The sequence below is a fragment of the Sciurus carolinensis genome, chromosome 17, assembly GCF_902686445.1.
Source record: "Sciurus carolinensis chromosome 17, mSciCar1.2, whole genome shotgun sequence".
NCBI lineage: Eukaryota > Metazoa > Chordata > Mammalia > Rodentia > Sciuridae > Sciurus > Sciurus carolinensis.
In genome coordinates, this window is record NC_062229.1 from 38,500,788 (window position 1) to 38,525,750 (window position 24,963).

A 24,963-nucleotide genomic window follows, 5' to 3' on the forward strand; every position below is an offset into this window, starting at 1 on the left:
CCTTTTTCCCCACATCCTTGACAAAGGGCAATTTTTGAAACATAGATACATCCTTTTTATAAAATAAAGCAATGAATATATGTTGTTACCCTTCTCCAGATTTTAATGAAGGTATATGTAGAAAAAGACTTGAGTCCAGGTTATTTCAGAATAACAAATTATTTAATACTCTTTAATTCAGGCTGGCTGGTTGGTTTGAGTTTTGAAATCCTGGGCTCTGAATAGTAAAGAGAATGTTCTGCCTTCTCCAGGAATGGTCATGAATTTCTGATGGTAAGATAAAGATAAACAGTAATAAGAAGAAAGAGATGAAAGTAAAAAGACACACACAAAAAATAGACACCAAGAAGCTGGAGGGGGCACCTGGAGTGTCCTCTTCTGTGGACCACATCTGCAGGCAACTGGAAGAAGGAATTAAAATTACCAAAAAAAAAAAGAATGAAAGAAACATGGCCTTATTCTCTTCAACCTCAGTAAACACAACTGTAACCTGCTCCTTTACAAACACAGCTGTAGTTTAGAGATTGCTAATCACCAAATTTACACTTGAGAGATTTTCTTTGGTCACATTTGATTTCCTGGATCCATGCATTTGAGAGAATAATGGAAAAAGAACTGCCAAGCTGCATGAGAGGAATTTTTAACACAATAGTGGACTCAAGGTACATACAATCCAAACAATAAAAACAAATTTTGATACATTGGATGATCCCTTTCAAGAATCATGCATTTGCCTACAAAGCAAGTATTGGCATTTGTTTAATAATGTTAAAAATTCCTATATTTTCATTGTATTTATTCTAACTCAGTGTTCTCTTCATGTTTCAGGAAGAGGGAGAAGACAGGGCTAAGAAATATTAGGTAGTAGATGGTAAAACAATAAAATGTTAATGATATTCAAAGATATTAATAGACAATGCAAAAACTACCTGAACCTGGATTTTCTACTGATTTTTAATAATCATACTAGCATTGGTCTGCTTATAACAACCACTAATTCTTTTGCTTAGTGAAAAGAAAGAACTGCAATGATTATTTTTTAGAAAACACGCTCAGTCAGAGGGAGATGTGGAACACAAGACCGCCCATATGTTAAAAGTTGTTCAAACAAAGCTCCATGAGAATCAAATTAAGAGAACTGAAGAAGGGGGAAAAAAACTACAAAACACAAAGGTCTCTGTGTTCAGTGGTCTCTCACGCTCTTTAGCTCACCAGGGGACAGTAAATGCATTTCTTAAAGAGGTTCTATGTTTCCAGATGTTGAAGCTGGATTAATTGTGAATGCTCACCCGCTTCCCTTCTCCACCCTGGGTCATTCTTTACTGGCCTCTCATAAGGCTCTTTCAATGTGGTTTTTGCTGGACAAATGGTCTCATGTTGCTGGGAATGGGAAATGGATGACATGAACATGCACTCATGTCTCTGCAGACTCTGGCTAATTTATGCCCCACTTTTCACCCTCACAGGCAAGGTAGTCGGCTGGCACCCGCTGGCCCTGCAGGAGTGGGTGCCCCTGTCAGCCTTCCCACCATAAACTTCTGTTTTTAGAGGTTTATGACTTGGCTGTAAAATGCTGCCTGGAGAGTGGTGTATCTTACCATATTGTTTTAAGTTACAAGAGAATTAAAAAAAATAATAAGAAAAAGGAAAAAAAACATAAAAATAAAATGTCTGTAATTTCACTATCTTGTACTTCTAGAACCTTGAAAAGTCTGTAATTGTGCTGTCTCTGTGCCCTACTGGCATTCAAATCGATGCTTTGAAGTTCAGTGTTTTAAATATAAAATGAAGATACTCCTTTTACTTTGAAGAGATGGTTATCAAAGAAGATTAATGTATAGCTTGGAAGTAAAATAATAATGGGAGGGTTCTTTTTTTTTTTTCCAGTCAAAGGAATTTCAGAATCTCTTGTATATGAATTAAGGACCATATCCAGTGGTGAGAAGTGACCGAGGGTAACATTCAAAAGGAATCCTACTGAAAGAATGATTCAGGTTTTGTCAATTGTGATAATGATAAATTCAATAGACCCATACTTTACTAGACACAATTATAGGCTAGCTGTTCTTCCCAAAGAATAAACATATTCTTTTAATAATGACTGTGGTACTGTGAATATTTAGAGGAAGAAAGTTATAAACCATTACTAGTTGAGCTGATGCCACTATAGTTTTCTCTAATATTCTACTACTCCCTGGCTTAGAATTGGCTTATCATTGGCATCAAATGTTGATGATATTTGATCATTTGCTTTATCTAGCCATGACCATGACTTTCTCTCCTTTTAGTCAAAACAAACAAATAATAAAAACTTGAATAGAGTTCATTTAACCATCAAAAATTTACAGAAGACCTGTTATATGTAAGAAAACATAGGTCTTCGGAAGGGTAAAAAGAAGAATAAGACATGGTCTCTAATCCTGAGGAACAGGACTGGAAACAGACTCGTGACTAGAACATTTGGGGAAAGGGACCTGTAGTATGATAGTACCATCAACAGGAAGCACCTCCACCTGCAAAACTGGTGACCGTGGAACAGCAGTTCTCAAAGTCTGCTTCCCACATCAGCAGTGACAGCATCACCTGGGAACTTGTTAGAAATGCAATAACTGGGCTGCACACCCAGACCTACCAAACTGAAAACTCTAAGAGCAGAACTCAGTAAGCTGAGGTTTTCCAGACCTCCCGGATGATCCAGACAACCAGTTCTAATGAGCTAAGGCAATGTTGCTCAAACTTCAGTGAGTTGCACCACCACCTGAAGTGCTTGTGAATACTGATAACCCCCTGTTGCCCACCCCACCACCAGTCTGCTGATTCAGGAGGTCAGTGGTGGAAAATTTTCAAACAAGTCATAAGGTAATGCTGAAGCTGCTGATCAGAGAACCATACTTGAAGAACCACTCTTCCAAGACATCTGCATGGAATCCAGTAACTTCTCTCACTTGCTAAGTACAATCCTGGGGACAATCAAGAAAAATCAAGACTCAAATCATCTTGACTGTTTTGAGGTTCAGAGGTGGAGTTCTAGCTGAGAAGAACTGAGTAGAGAAAGGAAGGGGGCAGTACTTTAAGGGGCAGGAACACTGAGTGACAGTTTGTGAAAAATCAAGTTAGTTAAAGCAATAGCCATAATTGTTACAGAAAATGCAGAACAAATGTTGAGGAAGTAGGAATTTGGGCATATCTACTTACATATGGTAGAGCTCAAATTATTTTCTCATTTCCTCAAATTAGGTTAATCATATGAGATCTTGCTCCTCTGAATTTACAGTCTAAGATACATGGTGAATGAAATACTCATCTTGTCAATTTCTTGACATTTTACAAGAGAGAGGAGCAGACTCACATTTTCTTTTTACTTCTTAGGCCTAAGAAATCATTGGTGTGACTTGAACCTATGTTTTCCTTTTCAATTCACTTGCTACTTTCTGCAATTGGGAAATCCATGATTTAGAGCACAGAGTTCTAAGTTTCAGTAGAGGAATGTGATGGATGATTCATTTCCAAAGCTCTTTTCAGTTTTGCTATTCAGGAACTTGATAAAATGGTAATTATGAAATCCACCATCCATTCATCCATTCAACAATGAAAAAGGAAACCTGACTTAAGGAATCACACAGGCAATTCAGTGGGTGGAGACAAAATTAAATAGTAAGTTCATTGCAACTCTGATAGATTTTATTTGAGAAAGATAAATAAGCAAAACTTTTATAAGAGTTGTAATAAAGGCACCTAATGCTGTTTGTAACCTGGGGTTGGAGACCAATGAAGAACTCTGAATAAAAACATTCAAGTGGATACCTAAGAGTTAAGCATACACGGGGAGAGTCATGGACAGAGTAACCATGCAAGAGGGGTAGTCTGCACCTTGATCACCAGGCAGGAAGAGCCAAGGCTAGGAACATGAGTGAGGCCAGGGATAATGTGGAAAGGTCATAATGACATCACCCAGGCTGAACTGAAGCACTGTAATCAGGACCCTGACATGATCAAATTTTAATTTTTAAGGGTTCTCTGTGACTTCTACATGCAAAATCCACTAGAGGAGAAAGAGGCTATATCCAGAGCACGGATAAAATAACAACTTAAGATTTCCACCCTTCTTTAGTTCCTAAAGTGAAATAACTTTGTATATTTTCCTCTTTCAGGACATTATACACCATAATTTCTATTTTGATCTCATGTCATACATTTTGGCTCTGGACTTTACAAGAACCAGATTCACTTAAAACAAAATCCAACTGTACAGCAAAGAATGACAAAAGAGATGTAAATGCACATCTTCAGCAATTAGAGAAATGCAAATCAAAACTACTCTAAGATTTTATTTCACTCTAGTCAGAATGTCAATTATCAAGAATACAAGCAACAATAAATGTTGGTGAGGATGTGGGGAAAAGGGTACACTCATAAATTGCTAGTGGGAATGCAAATTTGTGCAACCACTCTGGAAAGCAGTATGGAGATTCCTCAGAAAACTTGGTATAGAACCACCATTTGACCCAGCTATCCCACTCCTTGGTTTATACCCAAAGGACTTAAAATCAGCATACTACAGTGATATAGCCACATCAACGTTTACAGCAGCACAACTCACAATAGCTAAACTCTGGAACCAAACTTGGTGCCCTTCAATGGATGAATGGATAAAGAAACTGTGGTATATATACACAATGGAGTATTACTCATCCTTAAAGAAGAATGAAATTATGGTATTTGCAGGTAAATGGATGGAGCTGGAGAATATCATGCTAAGTGAGACAAGCCAATTCCCAAAACCAAAGCCTGAATATTTTCTCTGATATGTGATGCTAAATCACAATAAGGGGGTTGGGTCTAGGGAAGAATAGAGGAGCTTTGGATTAAGCAGAAGGGAGTGAAGGGAGGGGGGCGTCTGGGGATAGGAAGGATAGTAGAGAGAATTGGACATTACTGGTGTGATCCTACCTCATGTACAACCAGAAGAGAGAGAAGTTATACTCATTTATGTATGATGTATCAAAATGCATTCTACTGTCATGTGTAACTAATTAGAACAAATAAAGAGAGAAGTAAATGCTCAATCTTTGTGTTATAATTTAAGTCGCAACCCTTCTCCCCAAGTTCATATGTTGGGAGTCCTAACCCTCAGTATCTCAGAATGTGGATGTATCTGGAGACAGGACCTTTAAAGAGGCAAGTCAGTTAAAATGAGGCTCCAATCCTGTGTGACTGTGCCCTTAGAAGAAGAGGAGATCAGAACACAAACATGTACAGAAGGAAGACCATATGAAGACAGGGGAGAAGACAGCCATCTGCAAACCAGAGAAGGTTTTGCAAGAAAGCAATCCTGAAGGTATCTTGACCTCTGACCTCCAGCCTCCAGAATCATGAGAAAATAAAATTGCTATTTAAATCATTCAGTCTGCAGTATGTTGATATGGCAGACCAAGTAAACTATTATGCATTGTACCAAAAAAAAAAAAAAAATCACAATAGATGTTAGAAAATGTGTTCTCTTGGTGAATTTGAAATGCATTTATTTCTCAGCAAAAGTACAAGTAAAGGAGAAACTAATTTATTAGAGAGTTTTGGGAGGCAGGTGATGGGGGAAGAACCTAAGGAATGTGCATGCTGTGTAAAACCAAACACAGCAGTCACTTGATGAACTCCCACATCACACTGGCCTCTGAGAGCAGGTTGTCCACTATCAAAAAATGACTACACTGGCATAACTCAGAGACCTAAGGGTGTCATTTGCTCTGTCTCTACCATGAAGTCAACCATTGCCAATATTCTGAAAGCCTGAATGCCTCTACAATGTTAGGAGGGCTTTGTTCTTCTTGTCTTTATTCTAACCTTCAAGCACACATCTAACACACATTTACTGGTCTACTATGTGTAGAACATTACCAAAACTAAAAAGTATTTTGAGATACAGCCCATGAGCTCAAGTCAAATCAGAGATCAATTAAGTTTTTTGTTACATTTGTTTTCTTCCAGTTGGCCTTGAACTTGTTTTGCAATGGTTCTCCAAGTGATGGCAGGGTGCCCCCTAGGTGGACATCCCTATCTGCAACATCTCAACTTCCTGATGGCACAGAATATCCATCCCTATGAAGACAGTTGGAGACATACAGAAACACACTAAATCATGGAGACATAGATTTTAATTTTCCCTTTTGTCATTCAGCATTTTCTTTTTCCTTGTGGTTTCTTTGGCTTTGTTTTTCATGAAAGCACAGCAGGTACAATCATTTTAACTTCGTTTCTGGCTGAGATCCTCTTTTGTAAACATTCCCTTCAACTTAAAATGAAAACTACTCTTTCTTTTCCAACAATGAAAGAAATACAATTTTTTTCCCCTGTTTTGCCAAAAATATCAAAAACACACAGCCGGTGCCTCTTAAATGCAAATACCTCCTTGACCCCACCTTTTATTTCTGGGTTCCTTGGGACTTCCCAACAATTGGTATTTCTCTAAATATTTCCTCTCTTCTCTCTTTTCCTAACTGAGAAATGTAACACCTCTCTTCTACAGAAATCAATGTAAAAACATTCAAATGGTTTGTTCACTGTGCAGACTGGGCATTTATGATCTCTGACAGGAATTGGAACCATCTGATTTGGTTGATTAACATACGCAGAGAAGAATAGGAACTGGGTCTACATATCCTCATGACTCCACTTACAGAAGCACATTGCTTAAGACCCTAGTATTAGAAAGGACTGGAATTAAAGGTACAATGAGAAAAGACAGGGTATGTACAAAGCAAGACTTTTACCTGGCAAAGCCAACACCTCTGCTGACTCCATTAGCATCTCTCAGTATTCTTGTGGAGATGACATGTCCGAAGGGTTTCAGCATATTCTCAAGCTCCTGCTCATCCATAGAAATGGGGAGATTTGAGATGTAAAGATTTGTTGGATCTTGTTCTTGTTGCTAAGGGAAGGAAAGATATAAATGCAGTGAGTTCTGAATATTAAGAAACATCTCACATTTGAAGAGCTTTCCACATAAACTGCAATCTAGATTCTAATCTCCAATCCACTCTTGAAAGTGCTTTTACCAGGAGCACTACTTCTTTTTACCAAATTCCCTTTTTTGTGCATAAAGTATGTCATAAAAGTAATATCATCAATGAAAGTAAAGTTCTCTGTCTATCCTCAGAAAAGACAAACTTTTATTTCCAATTAAACTAAGGTAAATAGGGATACAGTAGTCCTTTCTTATCCACAGGGGATTCCAAGACTACCAATCCATCAAGAGATGCCTAAATCCACAGATGGCACTGAACCCTATAATTTCTATTTTCCTTTTTTTTTTTCTTGATGTGGAGGATGAAACTTCAGGCCTCACACATGCCAGGCAAGTTCTCTACCACTGCAGCACATCCCCAGCCAAAACTGTGGCCTTAACTTTTATAGTTGGAGGTACAACAACACGAGTAGCATGAATATCTATTTCCTTTTTCATAATTTCTTGGATTCATGGATAAAATATTTATTCTTATTTTGTTTCTAGGCAATGATAGAATTTATTTTTCTTATGTTGTAGATTTTCACCTTTTCCATTAAATAAAGCATTCTACAGCCTCTTTTTGATATATCTGAATTACCAGTATCACTACACGTTCTTGTGCATTGAGGGCATTATTTAGTAGAATAAGCATTGAAATATTGCAAAAGTTGATCTGATAACTGAGATAGCCACTGATGAGAGTGAGCAGCACATACAGCATGGATACACTGGACAGAGGGATGATTCCAAACCTTGGCAGAACAGAGCAGGATAGCATAAAATTTCACTGTTTGTACTTTAAAACACTATAAACTTAACTCTAGAATTTTCCATTTAATATTTTTAAGAGTGTGGTAGACAATTAAAGTCCCCAGAAAGTGTTATAACAGATAGGGCATGGGGCTACTAGACTGTTTTCTAGTCATTAATTTTGCCATTTCCAGTCTAATTAAGATCATCTCTTGTTGCATTGTTCTTAGCACTTATGTGCATTATTTCACTTAGTAGTTCCAACAAATATGATTACTGTTTTAAAGATGATAATATCTATCCCTGAGCCGTCCACATTGCACAAAGCCAGGGCAGATATCTGGCCCTCTCACTCAGGCCATGGCTTCATTGCTCTGCTGTACTACCTTTTGCTAGACCAGTAGGTCTCACAGTGTAGTCCAGAACTATACCATCCGACTCAGTTTCACATGGGAATTGGTTAGAAATACAAATACCCTACCTAGAATTACTGAATCAGAAACTCTGAGTGTGGGTCAAACAAACTGTGTTTTGACAAGCCTTCCAGGTGGTTTTGATAGCTGCTCAAGTTTGAGAGTTGGTGTCCTCAACCAAGCATGAACATTTCTATGCAAATGAAATCATGATGTCTATCATTTCTAAATCAGCAGCAATATGTTTAAATAAACTTTGCTAAATAGAATGGGGGAAATGAATCACAATTGCTAGTACTCAATGAATGAATATTCTCTAATTCACCTGTGAATAATTTCATATTTAATTGGATGTATGTTGAAACTTAGTTGTATTGTCAAAACACAAGATAGCCATAATGACATGATTAATCATTAATATCAAAATGTATCAGATGTTTAATTGAATCATTATATTTTAAACAAACAACAACACTAACTTCAAGTATCAACAAGATATTTAAATTGGGGAAAGAAATTCTGAAGTCTACAGGAAATGGCATTATGTAATGATAAAATATCTTTTGTGATGAATGACATCATACTATTAGAGAATTTGCTATTTTAAATGCAGTGAAAAAGTACAAAAAACAAGATTCAAGTATTTTTTCAGGTTCAGAAACAATTTTGGTATAAAACAAAATACCGTTATTTTTAATACCTCTAAATATTCAGATAGGTCATAATATTTTAATTAAGCCTTAAGATGAATTAGAGCTATTATTGGGTTCATTTTTAAAACATAATTTACTTTTCAAGCTGTTTGTCACCATGAAAAATAGCAAAAGTGAACATATACTCTATATGAAAAAAACAATTACAGAGTAAATTTTGGAATGTATATATGTAGAACTAACTGTACATTCACTCATGATCTCACTTTCTATCCATCCTCACAACAGCCACTATCACTATCACCAGTAAATATCATGATCTTAGAAAGAAAATAGAAACAACATCTTTTTCTAAATGGTTATGGGGTATTTTTTTGAGGGAGGCACTGGGTAATGGAAAAAAAAGAAAAGAGTGATGCTTCATATACATAATAATAAACCTTATGTACATAAAACTTTCAACTTTTATCGATTTCACTATCCATCACTTAATTCTAATCTTCACATCATCACTTCAAATGTAGTTTGGCCAATTTCACAATATTTATTGGATAATGAGGAGATGGAGGCATGAAAGATTCATCATCTTGCCCACGGACAATTTGATAATTAGTGAGAGAGTTAGAATTAGATTTTGTGACCAAGTTTCCTATCTTCCAGCTCAGTGTATTTTCTTCCAGCCCACTGTTTCTCAAGCTTCAATCATTTGCATATCACATCTTAGAAATGTTTTGCCTGCCATGTACTATTTATTTAAAAGTTTTCTCTAAATCAACATACCTGTAGGGCTTAAATAAACTCATTTAAAAACATAACTAACTTTATATTGCTACAACTTAAAAGCCAGCATCACTTGGTATAAATAGAAGGTTACTATAAGAACAGCAAATGAATTAGTGTTATTAAATTATAGCAAGAAACTGTTTGTTTGCAGAAGGCTTTGACACTCCTGGTTAACTCTCTCTTTCTCTCTGTTACAAAGGGGATTCTTAATTAAGAGAGGTGTTAGAAGCATACTAGCTCCAGACTGAGCTGTATCCCAGCCCCCAACTGGGAAGAATCAGAACTGAGAAAGAATTAAGAAAGGAATAACTTTTTTGTAGTTATGATTTCTGAGTCCTACATACCAAGATCTATTCAAGTTCCATGACAAACACTTGCTTGGAAAATCCTGCATTAACCAGAACTTACCCAGGAAGGGCCCCAACACATGGCAGTCACATGAATGGGTTGGGATTTATCCAATATTCTGCACCCCTTTGCCCTTGATGAAGCTAAAAAATCACATGCAACCTATCCCAGGGTCGCTGAATGCTCTGCAGATTTTGTCATTGTCCCTAGGCAGCAGTACACTACTTTATCCTTATTCAAATCCATTTCCTAATTCCCTATGTGTTGAATGCATTGCAGCGACTCAGAAAGATGTGCCATAAACATGCAGAGCTTAATACATAAGGGATTGCCCAGTAAGCTATTTTCTGATTCCAAATTCAAACAACAAGGCCAATTGCTTAATTTGTATTCACAGCAACAGTATAGCATTGGATGGGGTCGTTCCTTAATTTGTATTCGCAGAAAGAATAAGACTTTGGGCAGTGTTATTCATTAAGTAATTCTGTCCTTTGAAATGCAGTATTAGTCTTGAATACATTGGTTGACAATAGAATTTAAGTTCTACCTAGAATGAACTTTAAAATACAGTATATCCTTATATTTTTACTTTTCATTTTATTTACACATATGACTTATTTTACATGGATTGTCATTTTCAAAAGGTTGATTGACACTTTGAACCAAGGAGCACTTTTAACTTTTCATAAGAATTTTCCATGATCACATGAGAGACATGAACTGTAATAGAAAAGAACTTAAAATTTTTTTAACCTAATATTTCAAGAACGCATAGATCCAGATTTACAGGGGTGTTTTGTCCATGCTTGCCATATAAGGAATGGAGAAAACAGAAGTTAGAGGACTGGTGATGACTTCAAAGGCCACTCAACTAATTGGTAATAGGCTAGAAATAGAGCCATGTCCTTTTACAGCTGGGCAGATGTCTTTTATCTACTTATGACACTGACTTTACTCTTAAATCCCATGACTATTTAATAGCAGGTTGTAATTTCAAGGCATAATGGTACAGATAAAAATTAATACCTCTGTATTCCTTCGTATGTTTATTTTTGATTATTCATCAATGGGCATGAATTATGGAGAAGAGCTCCTAGGCTTACGTTATGATTTGGATACGAGGTGTCCCTTCAATACACTCATGCGATAGACAATGTAGGAATGTTCAGAGGTGAGATGATTAGATCATGAGAGCTATAGCCTAATCGGTGGACTGATCCATTTGATGGATTAGTAATTTGGATAGATGACTGGCTGGTAACTATGGGTAGGTGGGATGTAGTTGGAGAAAGTAGGTTACTGGGAATAGGTCTTTGCATATTACATATCTTGTCCTGGTTCCTCTTTCTCTCTGCTTTCTGGCTGCCATGAGCTGAGAAGTTTTCCTCCACCATATCATTCTGCCATGTTGTGCTGTCTCACTTGGGTCCAGAGCAATGGAGTTGGCCAGTAATGAGCTGAGACCTCTGAAACCATGAGCCCAAAATAAACTTTTTCTCCTCTAAACTGTTCCTGTCAGGTATTTTGGTCACAGTGACAAAAAGCTAACTAACAGAACTTAGCCAGCTTTCTACTCATGGTCACTACATGAATACTGCTCAAAATATACTAGTTTGTAAAAATATATGACTACAATTCGTGTATCTATTGCATTTAATTGGCCATACTAACTCCCTCATTTTGATCTGTTTTTACATCTTTTTAATCTATATAGGCATTTCTTCATATATTTTTAGTTCTCTCAGACACTAATGAAATAGTTAGAAAAGTATTCTATTATTAATGGAAATATATATTTGTCATTTTACACAAGAATGTATAAACAATTTTTTTAAATGACTCCCTTTTCCTCTGGTTTTTAATATGTAAACTGCCAAATAGAATTTACTGAGCTTTGATTTCTTAGTAGTTAATACAACTTCAGAACTTTGGAGCATTTAAAGGTGGCCAAGCAGGAGAATACTTATGCAGGGGTAAAAACATTGATCAAAGGTTATGTGTGGGGCTATGTGTCTACACTGTGGCAATGATGTAAACGCCATTTGGATAAGGCCCCTGATAGTTCATGGTCTCCAAGCTTAAGTGCCTTTTGGAAACTGTCACGTTTGGGGAGACTACACTTAAATATCCAGGAAATACTCACTGGCAGTAAGCAGAGATTTTAGAACAATGTTTCTCAAGCCACCTTGGTTGGGGGTCATTTTTACTTCCAATCTGTCATGGGTCAATATTCATAAAATATTATAAAAACAAACTGAAAGAAAATAAAATTAAGGGATTTAAAAATGCAAGTGGCAAATTTTGATCATTACATTCAACAGATGCAACATTATATTTTGGATTAGAGGTCAAGCTCATATCAAATTTTCTAAAAGGTCTTAAGTGCTTGCTCTAAATTTCTGTCTACACTTCATTGTGGGCAGGTAGTCATCAGTGACACAAACCTTGGGTAGCACTGGCTTAGTGAACTATATTCATATTTTTTTGTCATAATATAACAGCGGTATTAGTAAATTATTAGTGCTTTCTTATTTTATCTACTACCAATTCCTATTTAATCACAAACTTGTGTACAACTGATTTATAGTCATTTTTAAAATCTATTTGGTAGACAAATGTCTCAAGATGAATTAGTCTGAAAAAGGGTTGATAAAACATCCAGAAATATCCTGAGGGGGGCTGAAGCAACCCTGAGGCAAGTGTGAGACTATGGACATTTAAAAAACACATTGAGCTAGGCATGGGGGTGCATGTCTGTCATTCCAGCTACTTCAGAGGATGAAGCAGGAGGACTTCAGGTTCAAGGACAACCTACGCCGTGTAGTGAAACCCTGTCTCAAAATCAAAAGAAAAGTTTGGGACTATAACTCAGTGGTAGAGACTCATGAGTACAATCCCCAGTACCACAAAAAGTCAAAATTTAAAAAAATCACAATGAGATATCTCCTCACTCCAGTAAGAATGGCTATTGTAAAAAATAAATTATAGATAACAAACAAGTGTTGGTAAGTATATGGAGAAAAGGGAACTCTTGTATACTGTAGGAATATAAATGTATACAGGCAGTAGAGAATACAGCTTGGAGGTTTCTCAAAGCAAAAAAATAAAACTACCCTATGATCTAGCAATTCACAACTGAGTATATATCCAAAGGAAATGAAATCATCATGACAAAGAGAGAGATACACTCCTGTGTTTAATGCAGCATGATTGACAATAGTTAAGAAATAATAACAGCCTAAGTATCCATTGACTGATAATAGATTAAGAACACGTAGTTACATACGTACCATGGAATATGATTCAGTCATAAAAGAGAATGAAATCCTGTTGTTTGTGATAACATGGATAGAACTGATGATTCTTGTATTAAGTGAGATAAGCCAGACACGGAAAGAGAAGTACCACATGATCTAACTCTATCTGGAATCTAAAATAGCTGATCTCATAAAAGTTGAGAATAGCAGAGTGGATACCAGAGACTGGGGAGAGTAGTGGGTGGGAGGGATGGATGGAGGTGTTTATCAGTGGGTACTAAACTTCAGCTAGAAGCAAATAGTTCTGATGTGCTAGGGATGGTAGAATGACTATAATAAGAATGTGCATTTCAAAAGGTCGGAGAAAGGATTTTGAATGATTTCACCATAAAGAGATAATAAATGTCTGAGAAGATAGATATGTTTAACATGGCCTAAAAACAACACAAGGCATGTGTATATCAAAACATTGCATTTTACCCCATTAATTTTAATGTTTTTATCTATTGGTTAAAAGTAAATTAAAAGAATTTTAATGTTTTTTATCTATTGGTTAAAAGTAAATTTAATTTAAATAAAATAAAAAACATTGAGAATGATATATTCAAACAGATGGAAGGTAATCATATTACTTATACAGAGAAGAGATTCACAATATTCCAAGTATCCCAGAGTCATTTTATATCATGTAACTATTTTATCTATCCTACCATGTAGGTAGGGCAAGGATTATTACATGATCTTGAAGAATGGATAAAGGAGGTTCTGGTATCTTAAGTGGACACATGGCTGTTAAGTGAATAAGCAATATCATGAAGTGGTATTTTGACTCTTGACTTGTGCTCTTTCTTCTGCAGCTCTGAAGACTGCCTACAAATATTGCTGTTCAATGGATCTCATTTTTAGAACAGAAAATTAATGTGGAGATGGAGGAGCAATTGGATTTTAGGAGAACAGTCTATTTTGAAGGCTGTAGCAATTTTTAAATTAATGATAATAAAACCAAATGTTTTCTCTCACTCTGAAAACAACATTCCACTGTCAACAATAGACATCAGCTATTTTGAAATTAGTTTAACTCTAACTTTGTACAAAGCTATCCTCGCCTGTCTGATGATATTATACGCATGCTTAGTAATGGTCTACAGGAGGCAGGGCACCTCTCTGTGGGACCTGGAGCAAGTCTGCTGTTTGGGCCATACTTGTTTTAGTAACATAAATGTGCAATAGTTCATGTGCCAATTTGACTTTGTCAGAGAGTTTTGGTCCAAAGTTATTCTGGGTGTTTCTGTGAGGGTGTTTTTGAATGAGTTTAACATTTAAATGGACAGACTGTGTAGTGCAGATTGCCTTCCCAAAGTGTGTGGGCCACATCCAATCAGCTGAGAATCGGAGAAAAATAAAAGGTCTGATCCTCCTGGAAGTTAAGAGAGAATCCCTCCTTCCTGATTGTCACTGATCTTGGATCTTTTTCATTCCTACCTTTGGACCCAGATTGAAACATTGACTTTTGCTGGGTCTCAGGCCCATCATCTTTTGGACTAAAGCTATAGACACAGCTTTCCTGGGTGTTCAGAATGCCAAAGGAAGGTTTTTAGATTTTTGGACTTGTCAGCCTCTGTAATCCCATTAGTTAATTCCATATAATAAAGAAAGAAAAAGAGAGAGAGAGAGAGAGAGAGAGAGAGAGAGAGAGAGAGATCTCAATCCTATCTACAGAGAACCCAGACTAATGCAATGTATGTTTTAACTGTTGTTATCTGTATTGTTGTAAAAAAAAATAAATAAATAAAGATAAATGTTTGGCTCTGACTTCATACTAGGGTTTACGCATTCCCTGGCCATAAAGACACTGCCTTTGACCAGGTAAAGTAAGATACATAGCTTTATCCTAAGATGGATGCTTCCATACAAGTAAATACATTAAAGATAAAATGGAAGAGGAAGAAGCCCTGCCAAGAAGTTGCACCCCCAAATAGTGCCTGGTAAACATGCCCTCTGTCCCATTTGCTAAGGGAACTTCAGTTGCCATATGTATCCACCACAAGAGAGATGTGATTTCTCTTTTGCTAGGTTTGCATAGTGATGGAGTTCAAGGGGAAAGATGGTTAGTTTTTCCTTCCCAAATACCAGTAAGAACAATAATCCAAAGAAACACATTTTTAAGAAGTTTTTAATTATTTCAGATACAATGTGTGCATGACATTGGCAGTGAGAGGTCACGTTCTCAAGTTCAATTAGAGGGAGAAGAAACACAGAGGTCTGATTGTGAAACAGCACCCCGTGCTCCTGACAGTCTGGAGCTCCTAACACCCATTGCTCACATGTGCTATGCTTGAAGGCTAGGGCTTGCTTTTGTTTCTAGACCCTCTGAGAAACCCCAAATGGACATGAGCTGTACATGATTAGAAGGGTCTCTTGAGTCTACAGGACTGACCTTGAGTTACCTGTGGGGCTGGAACAGGGAGCCACACTGGGCTCCTGGCTTTCCTTGACTCCTCCCTCTATATGCACCTCATGACCTCCAGCTCAGTATCACCAGGTATCAGCCCTGATTGGATCATTTCTCCTGTGAGAAAATGCTAAATTAAAATTTTACAATATTGAGATTGCTCTATAGTTTTATTGTTATATATTATTATACCACAAAGGTGTATGGTTTTGTACTCTTGGTCCCGATAGTCAAAAAATGAGAACAAAACCATAGAGAACTACTCAATATTGTAAGCAAATTACACTTTTCTCAATTTAATTCACAGCCCAAAGGACTCTAGGACCTCTATTTTATCCACCTTGTGTGAGCTCTGGGATGGGCAGTTGTCATCTGATTTGTTAATAATGACTACGATCCTCCTTTAAACTATGGAAGTGGCATGAATGTAGTCATAGGTTTACTATGATACACTATTAACTTCATCAAGAATATTCATCATAGCACACATAAATATGGAACAGATGCAGAACATTTTTGTATTTTCTGCCTGGAGTATGACAGTGTAGACTGATTAAGACTCAGATCTATATTTGGCAAACACACACAAATGTATCATTGAGATCTCAGAGTTGCACAGGACATGAAGTACTACTCAAGGACAACCATTCTCGTTGTGTTCTACGAAAATAATACCCACAGAACACAGCTCCAATGATGATTCTGGGGATTATGCAACAGAGCTCATGTGACAAACATTGTGTCCTTCAAAATCAGGGATGCTTCACAAAATGCAAGATACTCCATCAAATTTGAGTTTCTGATAAACAATAAATAATATTTTGAGTATAACTGTATCCCAAATATTTCATGGCAAATACCCTAAATATTTTGTCAGATGAGATTAATATTAATGTAATTCCACAAAAAAAATTGTTATGATTGGTATTATTATCTTTTATTTCCTGATATTATCTAACATTTATTCAGGGTTTAAAATAAGCCAAGCACTATGCTTTAAAGTCATTGAAATTCATTACATTCTATTCCTTAACCCTTGAGGTAGATTCTATTCACATGCCCATTTATATACGTGAGTAAGCTGGAGTTATAAGAAGCTATGGAATTGCCCAAGGTCATGCACTCATAAAAGTCCAGCTAGACTTCAAATACTATCTGATCTGAATAGGATGTCATAAATGGTGTATTTAGTGGCTGGCTCACAACTTTTTCTGAGAGATCCAAGGGAAGTATTCACTGTTGGATGGGTTGCTATAGGTGTTCTAAGTACAAACCATTCAGAAACATAATTCATTTTCCTAAAAATGGGAATCTTAATCATAGTGAGGAGATAAGTTAGCAAAAGAAAACTCAAGGTTCCTTCTTATTGGCAAGGCAAGAACAATAACATTTTCCAAATTACCAAGGAAAACAAACCTGCTCAATTTTCCTCTATATTCTACCTCATAAGGATAAACTTAAAAGTATACATTCAGTATATAGAAAGTGAAAAGCAATTGTTTTGTAAACAAACATGCTGTTGTTTTGCTTGGATTTACTTGTATTTTAAAATTCTCCAATATCGATTTCACAGGAAAGTGACTCTCTAAGCCATGTACATTCCCACGTTATAGAAGGAGGAGTCAACTCTAGGCTGGGACTGTATTTAAAAACACAAACACATAATTTCAGTTGTCCATTAAAATTCTGTCCAAGTGAAGGATAGTGTATTCTGCGCTTATTTAATTCTACTCTTTCCAAAGATAATCTGAACAGCCTGCAAAACATTTGGCAGCCTGTGATGCTTAACGGGCCACCAAGTAGAAAGAGGAAATGTGGTGTCAGGTGTGTGAGGTGGTGCTGTTCTTCTCACAATGAAAACAGGAAGTTAACTAGGTGGCACCATCTTGCTTCCATGTCATACTAACTTTATGACCTAGGTAGAGAATAGCAAAGAGGAGGTAGAGCAGTGAGTTAAAAATGTTCAAATGAGGCCAAACATTTTGACTTTAAAAGAGTATCTTCCATCCTCATTGCCAGCTTTTGACACATATATTATTTGTAATTTTTTAAAAAAAACTTATCAGTGGGAGAGAGATGAGTTTAATTCTTAGTGGAACTCAATGACAAATTAAATGATTTCACCAAGAGTTGCCTAGACATCAAGAGGAAAGAAGTGCACTCATATCAATCTTTGCTCAGTTGCAGATTTTCTATCTCTGGGAGTCCTGTGATTCAATAGACTAGCATGCTTGAACAATTGGATATTCTCATGGTCGCAACACTAATCCAATTCAAAATCATTTTTAAATTTACATGTCTTATGTGAGGCTCTTTACTAAATGGATCATTTGCTTATGTTTGACATATTTGCTGTTGACCATTCATTCATTCACTCATGCAACATTTCTTTCATCTTTTAAGTGTGCCTACCACTGAGCTACATTCCAAAGACACAAACCTCACAGGCCAGAATCCCTGCCCATCATAGAGATCTCAGCCTGCTGGAGAGCTTAAAACAAAATTTCAATAATAGAATGCTATTTCTCAATAGTTAACACATTAGCACAACCAAGAATGTAGATATCTACCTCATAGATCTTACAGTCCATAGCTTGAAATTCTATTTTCCTCAAAATGGTGATTAGACAACCTAAATTATTTCTAAATTATGCCTCAGCTACTACATGAAAAGAAGAAAAATTAATTCTGAAGTAAAAAAAACCCTAGAACATGTTAAGCCCCAAGACAACTGCATATGCCAATTTGGGTTGTCTATATATTTCCATTTCAACAAAAAATGATTTTGTCCATATTCCTTTGGGTAGGCATGCTGTGTGAACAATTAGTGACCTAATAACCCTAATTTAACCCATTCTATGACATGAGCTAGTTCTTGAGAATTCTCAGTAAATTTCCTGAACTGTAAATTCAAGATAATAATAGTAATGTCCAAGGGCTATCGTGGGAATTCAATGATATGCTATCCTAAAAATGTAGTAGAATACCAAGTATGTAAGAGAAGCTCAGTGACTAGTTATTTCTATAATGATTATTACATAAAGAAATTTAGGACATTGCAAAAGGACAACTACTAACTAAATGTAAGTCATGTTCATAAAAAAAAAACAATTAGCACTATTTAGGATTTGTCCCTTTGCGTTTCTTCTAAGTACAAACTTATGAGATATTATATTAAATTATGTGGAGGTGGGCATATTAAATTGATGAGATCCTTAAAACGTGACCACTGTATCAGCAAGAGAATCTAGTAATATATTACAGGGTAGGAAACATAACACTGTTCCTATCATTTATGAGCTAAAAAGATTAATGATTTATTACTGGGCTCATTAATCAAAACTGTGTGGCTCCTTTTTTTTTTTTTAAGGAGCAATTCCACTGTTCAAGTCAATTAGCCCACCAAAGCTATTACACCAAAGAAGCTACAATGTTAGTCAGACTTCCCCGGGAGTATTTAGAGTATAAAATAAATGCTATTATTCAGAAGATACCGAATTGCTAAGCTTCTTAAATTCATACAATTGGGAACCTGCAGTACATTAAAATGCTGAAACTCATTAAGAGTCTTTTTTTTTCTCTCCAGCTTCAGAGTCATTGGCATGCTCAGCACAGTTAAGAACAATAAAACGCTCCTGGATTCCAAGGAAAGAGTGAATTCTGCTCCTTCAGCGCCACTTCAGTGGATCACTGAGGTAGAACTGGCACCCAGCCTTGGAGACAACTGCAACTTCTTTGCTGGATTATCCCAACACTTGACTAAGACTGCAAAGTTAACTAATATGCTATGCTAAGAAAGAGGAAAGAATAACTTGTTCATATGGATCATTTACTTGGTCTTCTTACAGCACCATTCTTAACATTTGGTCATCAATATACAAAATGTTAGCAATGATTTTAACCCATAAAATAAGAATTTATGAGTTCCTTATTGTATAAGTGAAAAAATAAAAGAAAGGAAGAAGAAAACTATTTCCTTGATGATAACAGCAACTAATAAATGTGGAAAGGAATGTTGGAATTAGAAAATTGCCATGTAACACCCATAATGGTAATCGCAGATTGAGGTAAGAAATTTCAATGGGTGTCAAAACTAGTGGTGAAATTTTGATGAGAATTAAGAAATGTGCATCATCTCTAAGATATTCATTAACTCCAAGATATTCACTAATTCCAAGAGAAAACAGAGTACCTTTTCCATTGGAGATACCTGCCAACAGTGATATCACCTCCAACAGTGATCACAGTAGAGCTCTCAGAACAGGGTGAATGACACCACATGCCTCCTGCTACAACACACTGAGGACACCACAGTACGCTGGCCTTCCTTCCTGCAGTGCATTACCTGCATGTAACTACTGGAAAGCATCATAGAGACCTAAAGGAAAGACATTCTGCAAAAACACTAGCCTGTGATATCATGAGCAGATGAAGAAGGACTGAGAGCTGCTGTAGACTAATCCTTCCCCAATTTTTGTTCATTATAGAGAATGAGATAAAATTCGACTAAATTTTGTAGATTATATGTTTCTATTAACTTATTTTTGTTGATTACTGTGGCTATGTGAGTAATGTCCTTGTTATTAAGACTTAAGAAAAAAAATATTTTTCTTGGATAAAGGGACATCAAATCTATACTCATTCTCAATTATCTTGAAATAATAGTAATGTGTATATTTACAGAGAAAATGACAAAGCAGATGTAGGAGATAGGAATAGGTAGGAAACTGAGAGACAAGCATTATTATGTTATTCTTGCAACTTTTTTTGTAAGTTTGAAATTGTACAAAAATAATGGCTAAAACATCTACAAATATACAATAAATAAGCTATGAGTTTTGATAACCAAAATCCAAAAAGCTGAAAATATTCATCATAAATACCTCATCTTATAAAAGAAACAGGAAGACTGTAGACTGTTTCTTGTATTCAAACTGTACTCCCTGAAAACAGAAGGACACAAGAGCATGAAGGCTCTGCTTCCCTGATACTGCACAGCTATTATTCTCAACACCTTGCATAGCATCCGTGGTTTTATTCATAAGTATGCTATTAGCCCATGGTCAACCATTCAAGGTTTTAAGTAACATATTTGCTTAAGTGACTGTAAATAAAGAATGAAGATGGAAGTCAAACTGGACTCCAGGTTATCTTTAAGCTGTAGCACATAAAAAGGAATCAGATAACTTTCCTTTAAATGTAGGCCTAACTCTGTTCTACCACTGTAATACTTACCAGGCCCTGCCAGATTTGCTCCTCATAATGTATGAGGAGCCTCTATGTGCAATATCAGAGTCATTTCCTCATTTTAAGACACAAAGACCATGTTTTTGTGAGTTTGTAATCTCATGTACACATGGGATACGGCAGTGGTTGCTATATTTGATGAATGCATAGACCAATGATTCTGAAACAAGGCAATTTGGAATCTCCTCTCCCAGAGGACATTTGGCAATATTTGGAGATATTTTTATTTGTCACAACAGCACTTAAGGGGCTGTTACTGGTATTCTACATGCAAAGGAAAGTGTCTTACAACAAAGAATTATCTGTGAAATAAAGTTTCTGTTCATGCCAACATTGAGATGCCCTGGTATGAATCCCTTTAAGAGGAAGGAAAATTTAAAAAAAAAAATATATATATATATGTATGTACAATACATATATAGTGTTACTACATATATACCATGGTATATTTATCACTACATATTATATAATATAATTATACATGAGATCCCCCCATGCTGACTTGAGCTTTATTAAAGAACTCTTAAATATGTGCAAGTGTAGAATAAGGTATAAATGTCTCTATTTATATCTTAAAAGTAACTACTAAACCAAATACACTTTAAAGTTGCATACAAGCAAACTTGTATAACCAACACAATTCAATAAAAAATTTATTTAGTATTATGGATAATGTGGAGTTGCAAAATCTGAGTGGCCACTTGCATTGTGCATGGTATTGACTGCTGCTACACTAGTTTTGAAATTCGTAGGCTATATTCCTTATGTCATAAGACATTCTGATTCTTCTACCACTTTTTTTCCATGAAAACTTTAGCTTGCCTGGGTTATCAGCTTTCATTTGGCTTAAAATTATCTTTTACTTATTAAGGCTGCCTCTTTCTACTTTCTTCCTCCTTAGACCCAGACCATGAGAGTAGACCTCCTTAGAATCACATGATTGTAGATGTAAATACAGTGATATCAACTGGCTATCCAGATCATCTCAAACATCCTTTCATATTTCTTTTTTAAAATTAGAAAGCCCCAAATTTATACATTCTCATGAGTAATTCATGAATCCTTAAAAATTATTTCCATAGATGCTAGTGAAACAGATACCAAAACACACTGAAACACTGCTAGGGAATTCCATGATCAATCTGCTTTCAAATTCATAAACTCTTAATGCATTATGTACATATAATTTTATAGAAGGATAGATGGGTAGAAACTTATGAAACCTTTAGAAGAGCCCATGAGCTAATAATAGGCCAACAAACCAGATACTATTGAAGGCATCGAGTATGATAACCACGCAGTATCCGGGAAGCAGATGCTGAATGACATGTTTTTGTGTTCCCTTTGTCTTGAAGGAGTGCAGCTTGAATGCAAGACCCAAAAATGTACAGTCTTCATGTTTCTTTTGTGCAATGAAGTACTTATAATGAATAGTTCCTTTTTTTATGTGGAGTTTAGCTATCAAATCTAATAGCTTGTTTATCTCATTTTTGCAGATGTTTAAGCTGTTATTTTTGAATAATTTCAAACTTAAAAAAAAACTTACAAAAATAGTATAATACATACATGTGCTCAAATTCACCTCCTTTAGTCTTTGACTACTTGTCATTAAAAGAATGACACAACTACCCCAGGGTTACTGTAAGTATTAAAAGGAAGTCCCACTGATGTTAGTATCTTTCCTTCTCTTAGTTGTAATTGCCTCTACACATTCATGAGTTTCCTGTCTATTTTTTCCTGAAGTAAATGAGAAATAGCCTACAATTTAGGACTTGAGGGAATAGGTAAGTGCATCAGTTTCAGGATCTCACACTAAAGGAAACACTAAGTCAAAATGTGTCTCTTTACAGGAAATTGTGTTTAACTAATTACAAAAACTCTGAAAATTGTACCTAATTAGCATAGAGCAAGTCAGACTTCATAGAGGAAAAATAGGAAGGCAGTGGGGGTAGAAATCACAACTGACTTTTATTTATTTTTCTTTCCATGTCTATTTCATTAGAAACCTTTAAAAATGCCAGAATAATAACTATGATAACTAAATATGATACAATTTACATAACAAACTGATTATTTTCAGATTAACTGAACAGAGAAATATTATAAAATCCAAAGGATCCCAAAACATTGTCCTAGAAGGCAAAAAGAAAATGCTTCCCAGGCAGGAAAAAGCTTTCTGTGTACTGAAGGAAGAAATAAGTCCAGTGTGGCAGATGCACAGGGAGAAAGTAGGTCACAGTCACAGCAGGAAGTGATCCCAAACAAGTGGGTGGGGCCAGATCATAGCCTGGGGGGCCATGTGGGGCCTACACTGCAATTGGGGCTATTTTCTGAAGTGCAATGGAAAGCTTTGAAGATCTTCAGTGGGGAAAGACATGATCAAATTTGTTTTAGAAATAAACGTGTGTGTAAGAGAAGAATCATGGAACCAAAGGTCAAATGTTTTCTCTGATAAGCGGATGCTAATCCATAATGCGGGGTGGGGAGTGGGGAAGAATGAAGGAACTTTGGATTGTGCAGAGGGGAGGAGGCATATGGGAATGAGAAGGATGGTGGAAAGAGACAGATATTATTATCCTATATACATGTATGATTACACTACCAGTGTGACCTCTGCACCATGCTCAGCCAGAGGAAGGAGAATTTGTGCTCCATTTGTGTACAATGTGTCAAAACGCATTCTACTGTCATGTATAACTAATTAGAACAAATTTTTAAAAGATCAGAAAAAAGACAAAAAAAAATCATGGAGGGCTAAGAAATGGAGTAGGTTTCCCATTAGCTGGGAAGCTGTTTCAGTAGATAAGGAGAAAAATGGTAGAGATGGTCATGATGGAAAGTGGATTAAGAAATTTGTTTTGCAATAGAAAGTATCTTCTTTCTAATAGGGTGTGAGGAATTTGAGAAAGATTCAAGGATCATCTCAAGATTTTGACATTTTCATCTTTGCCCACACAGTTACTATTTGTTGTGATAGAATACATGGAGGGCCAAATTTGAGGGGGCAGGCATAGAACTTTCTTTTATATACTTTAAATTTGATATATTCATTAGATATCTACATTTGTAACCTGACTCTGTCTAGTTTTAACTGAAATTGTAGTGTTAAGATGTAAATGCAGATGCTCAGGAACCCTGTGAGATCCCAAATGTGGTTCTAACTTAATTTGACCCAACACATTTATAACACTGAGCAGACAAGAAGCAATCTCTCTATAAGCAAATAAACACACACATTGGTTTATAAAATATGACATGGAATCAAGGCACCTGACTGATAACCATATACACCTCTTATTTTTCCAAATAACAGAGCAGACTCACAAAATTTATAGTTGGAAATTAACCTAGTCAATATATCTAATCTATGAAAACTCTCCAGATTGTTACAAAGAATACTTTGAAAATGTATAAGTTCCTTTCAGGGTATCTCTTTGTAGACCCATGAATTCAAAGTCTGTTTTATGGACAAGCAACCCTTGGAAAATTTCAAGACACAAAAAAGTTCAGCATGCCCCCCACCCCACCGCCAACACTAATTCAAATCTGTATTTTAGGAATATCAGCAGGTGATTTACATGTACAGGATAATTTCAAAAGTCATGTTTTATTAAAAGTTACACCACTCTTAGTTTCATGGAGATTATTTACCATATTCATTCCATATATTCACAAAGTAAGAATAGGACAAAAGCTAGCATTGTACTCCCTTGAGTGATTAGCTAGCCCACTCTAGCATTCAGTAAGGAATGTTGTCACTAAAAACAAAAAGATGTGTGCATGCACTGGCTTGCAAATGTATCCAGAATAAATTTTTGAGGTTTTAAAAAAGCTAGTAGAAGGGCAGCATGCAGAACTGGATTGTAGACCATGCTTCTGGTTTACTGTAGACCATGCTTCTTTGTTCCACTCGATCATAAGGCAATCCATGGTGGACAGTCACAGCCCACTGTAAGTCCCAAATCAATATGCACATTCTCTCCCCTGTTTGTTTGTTTGTTTTCAAAGATACAGAAAGTTGCTTACCTGTGCACACATGGAACCCAAGTTGCAGAGA

General features: G+C 36.1%; 1 protein-coding gene across 8 annotated transcripts in view; it reads right to left on the reverse strand.

Annotated features, from left to right (window-relative positions):
• Positions 1-24,963, reverse strand: part of Rbms3 (RNA binding motif single stranded interacting protein 3) — a 662,520-nt gene that overhangs the window by 245,717 nt on the left and 391,840 nt on the right. For all 8 annotated transcript variants that reach the window (XM_047530655.1, XM_047530658.1, XM_047530657.1 and 5 more), the window contains exon 5: positions 6,768-6,925. In XM_047530655.1, coding sequence (XP_047386611.1) covers positions 6,768-6,925 — 158 coding nt within the window. The remainder of the gene's footprint in view (positions 1-6,767; positions 6,926-24,963) is intronic.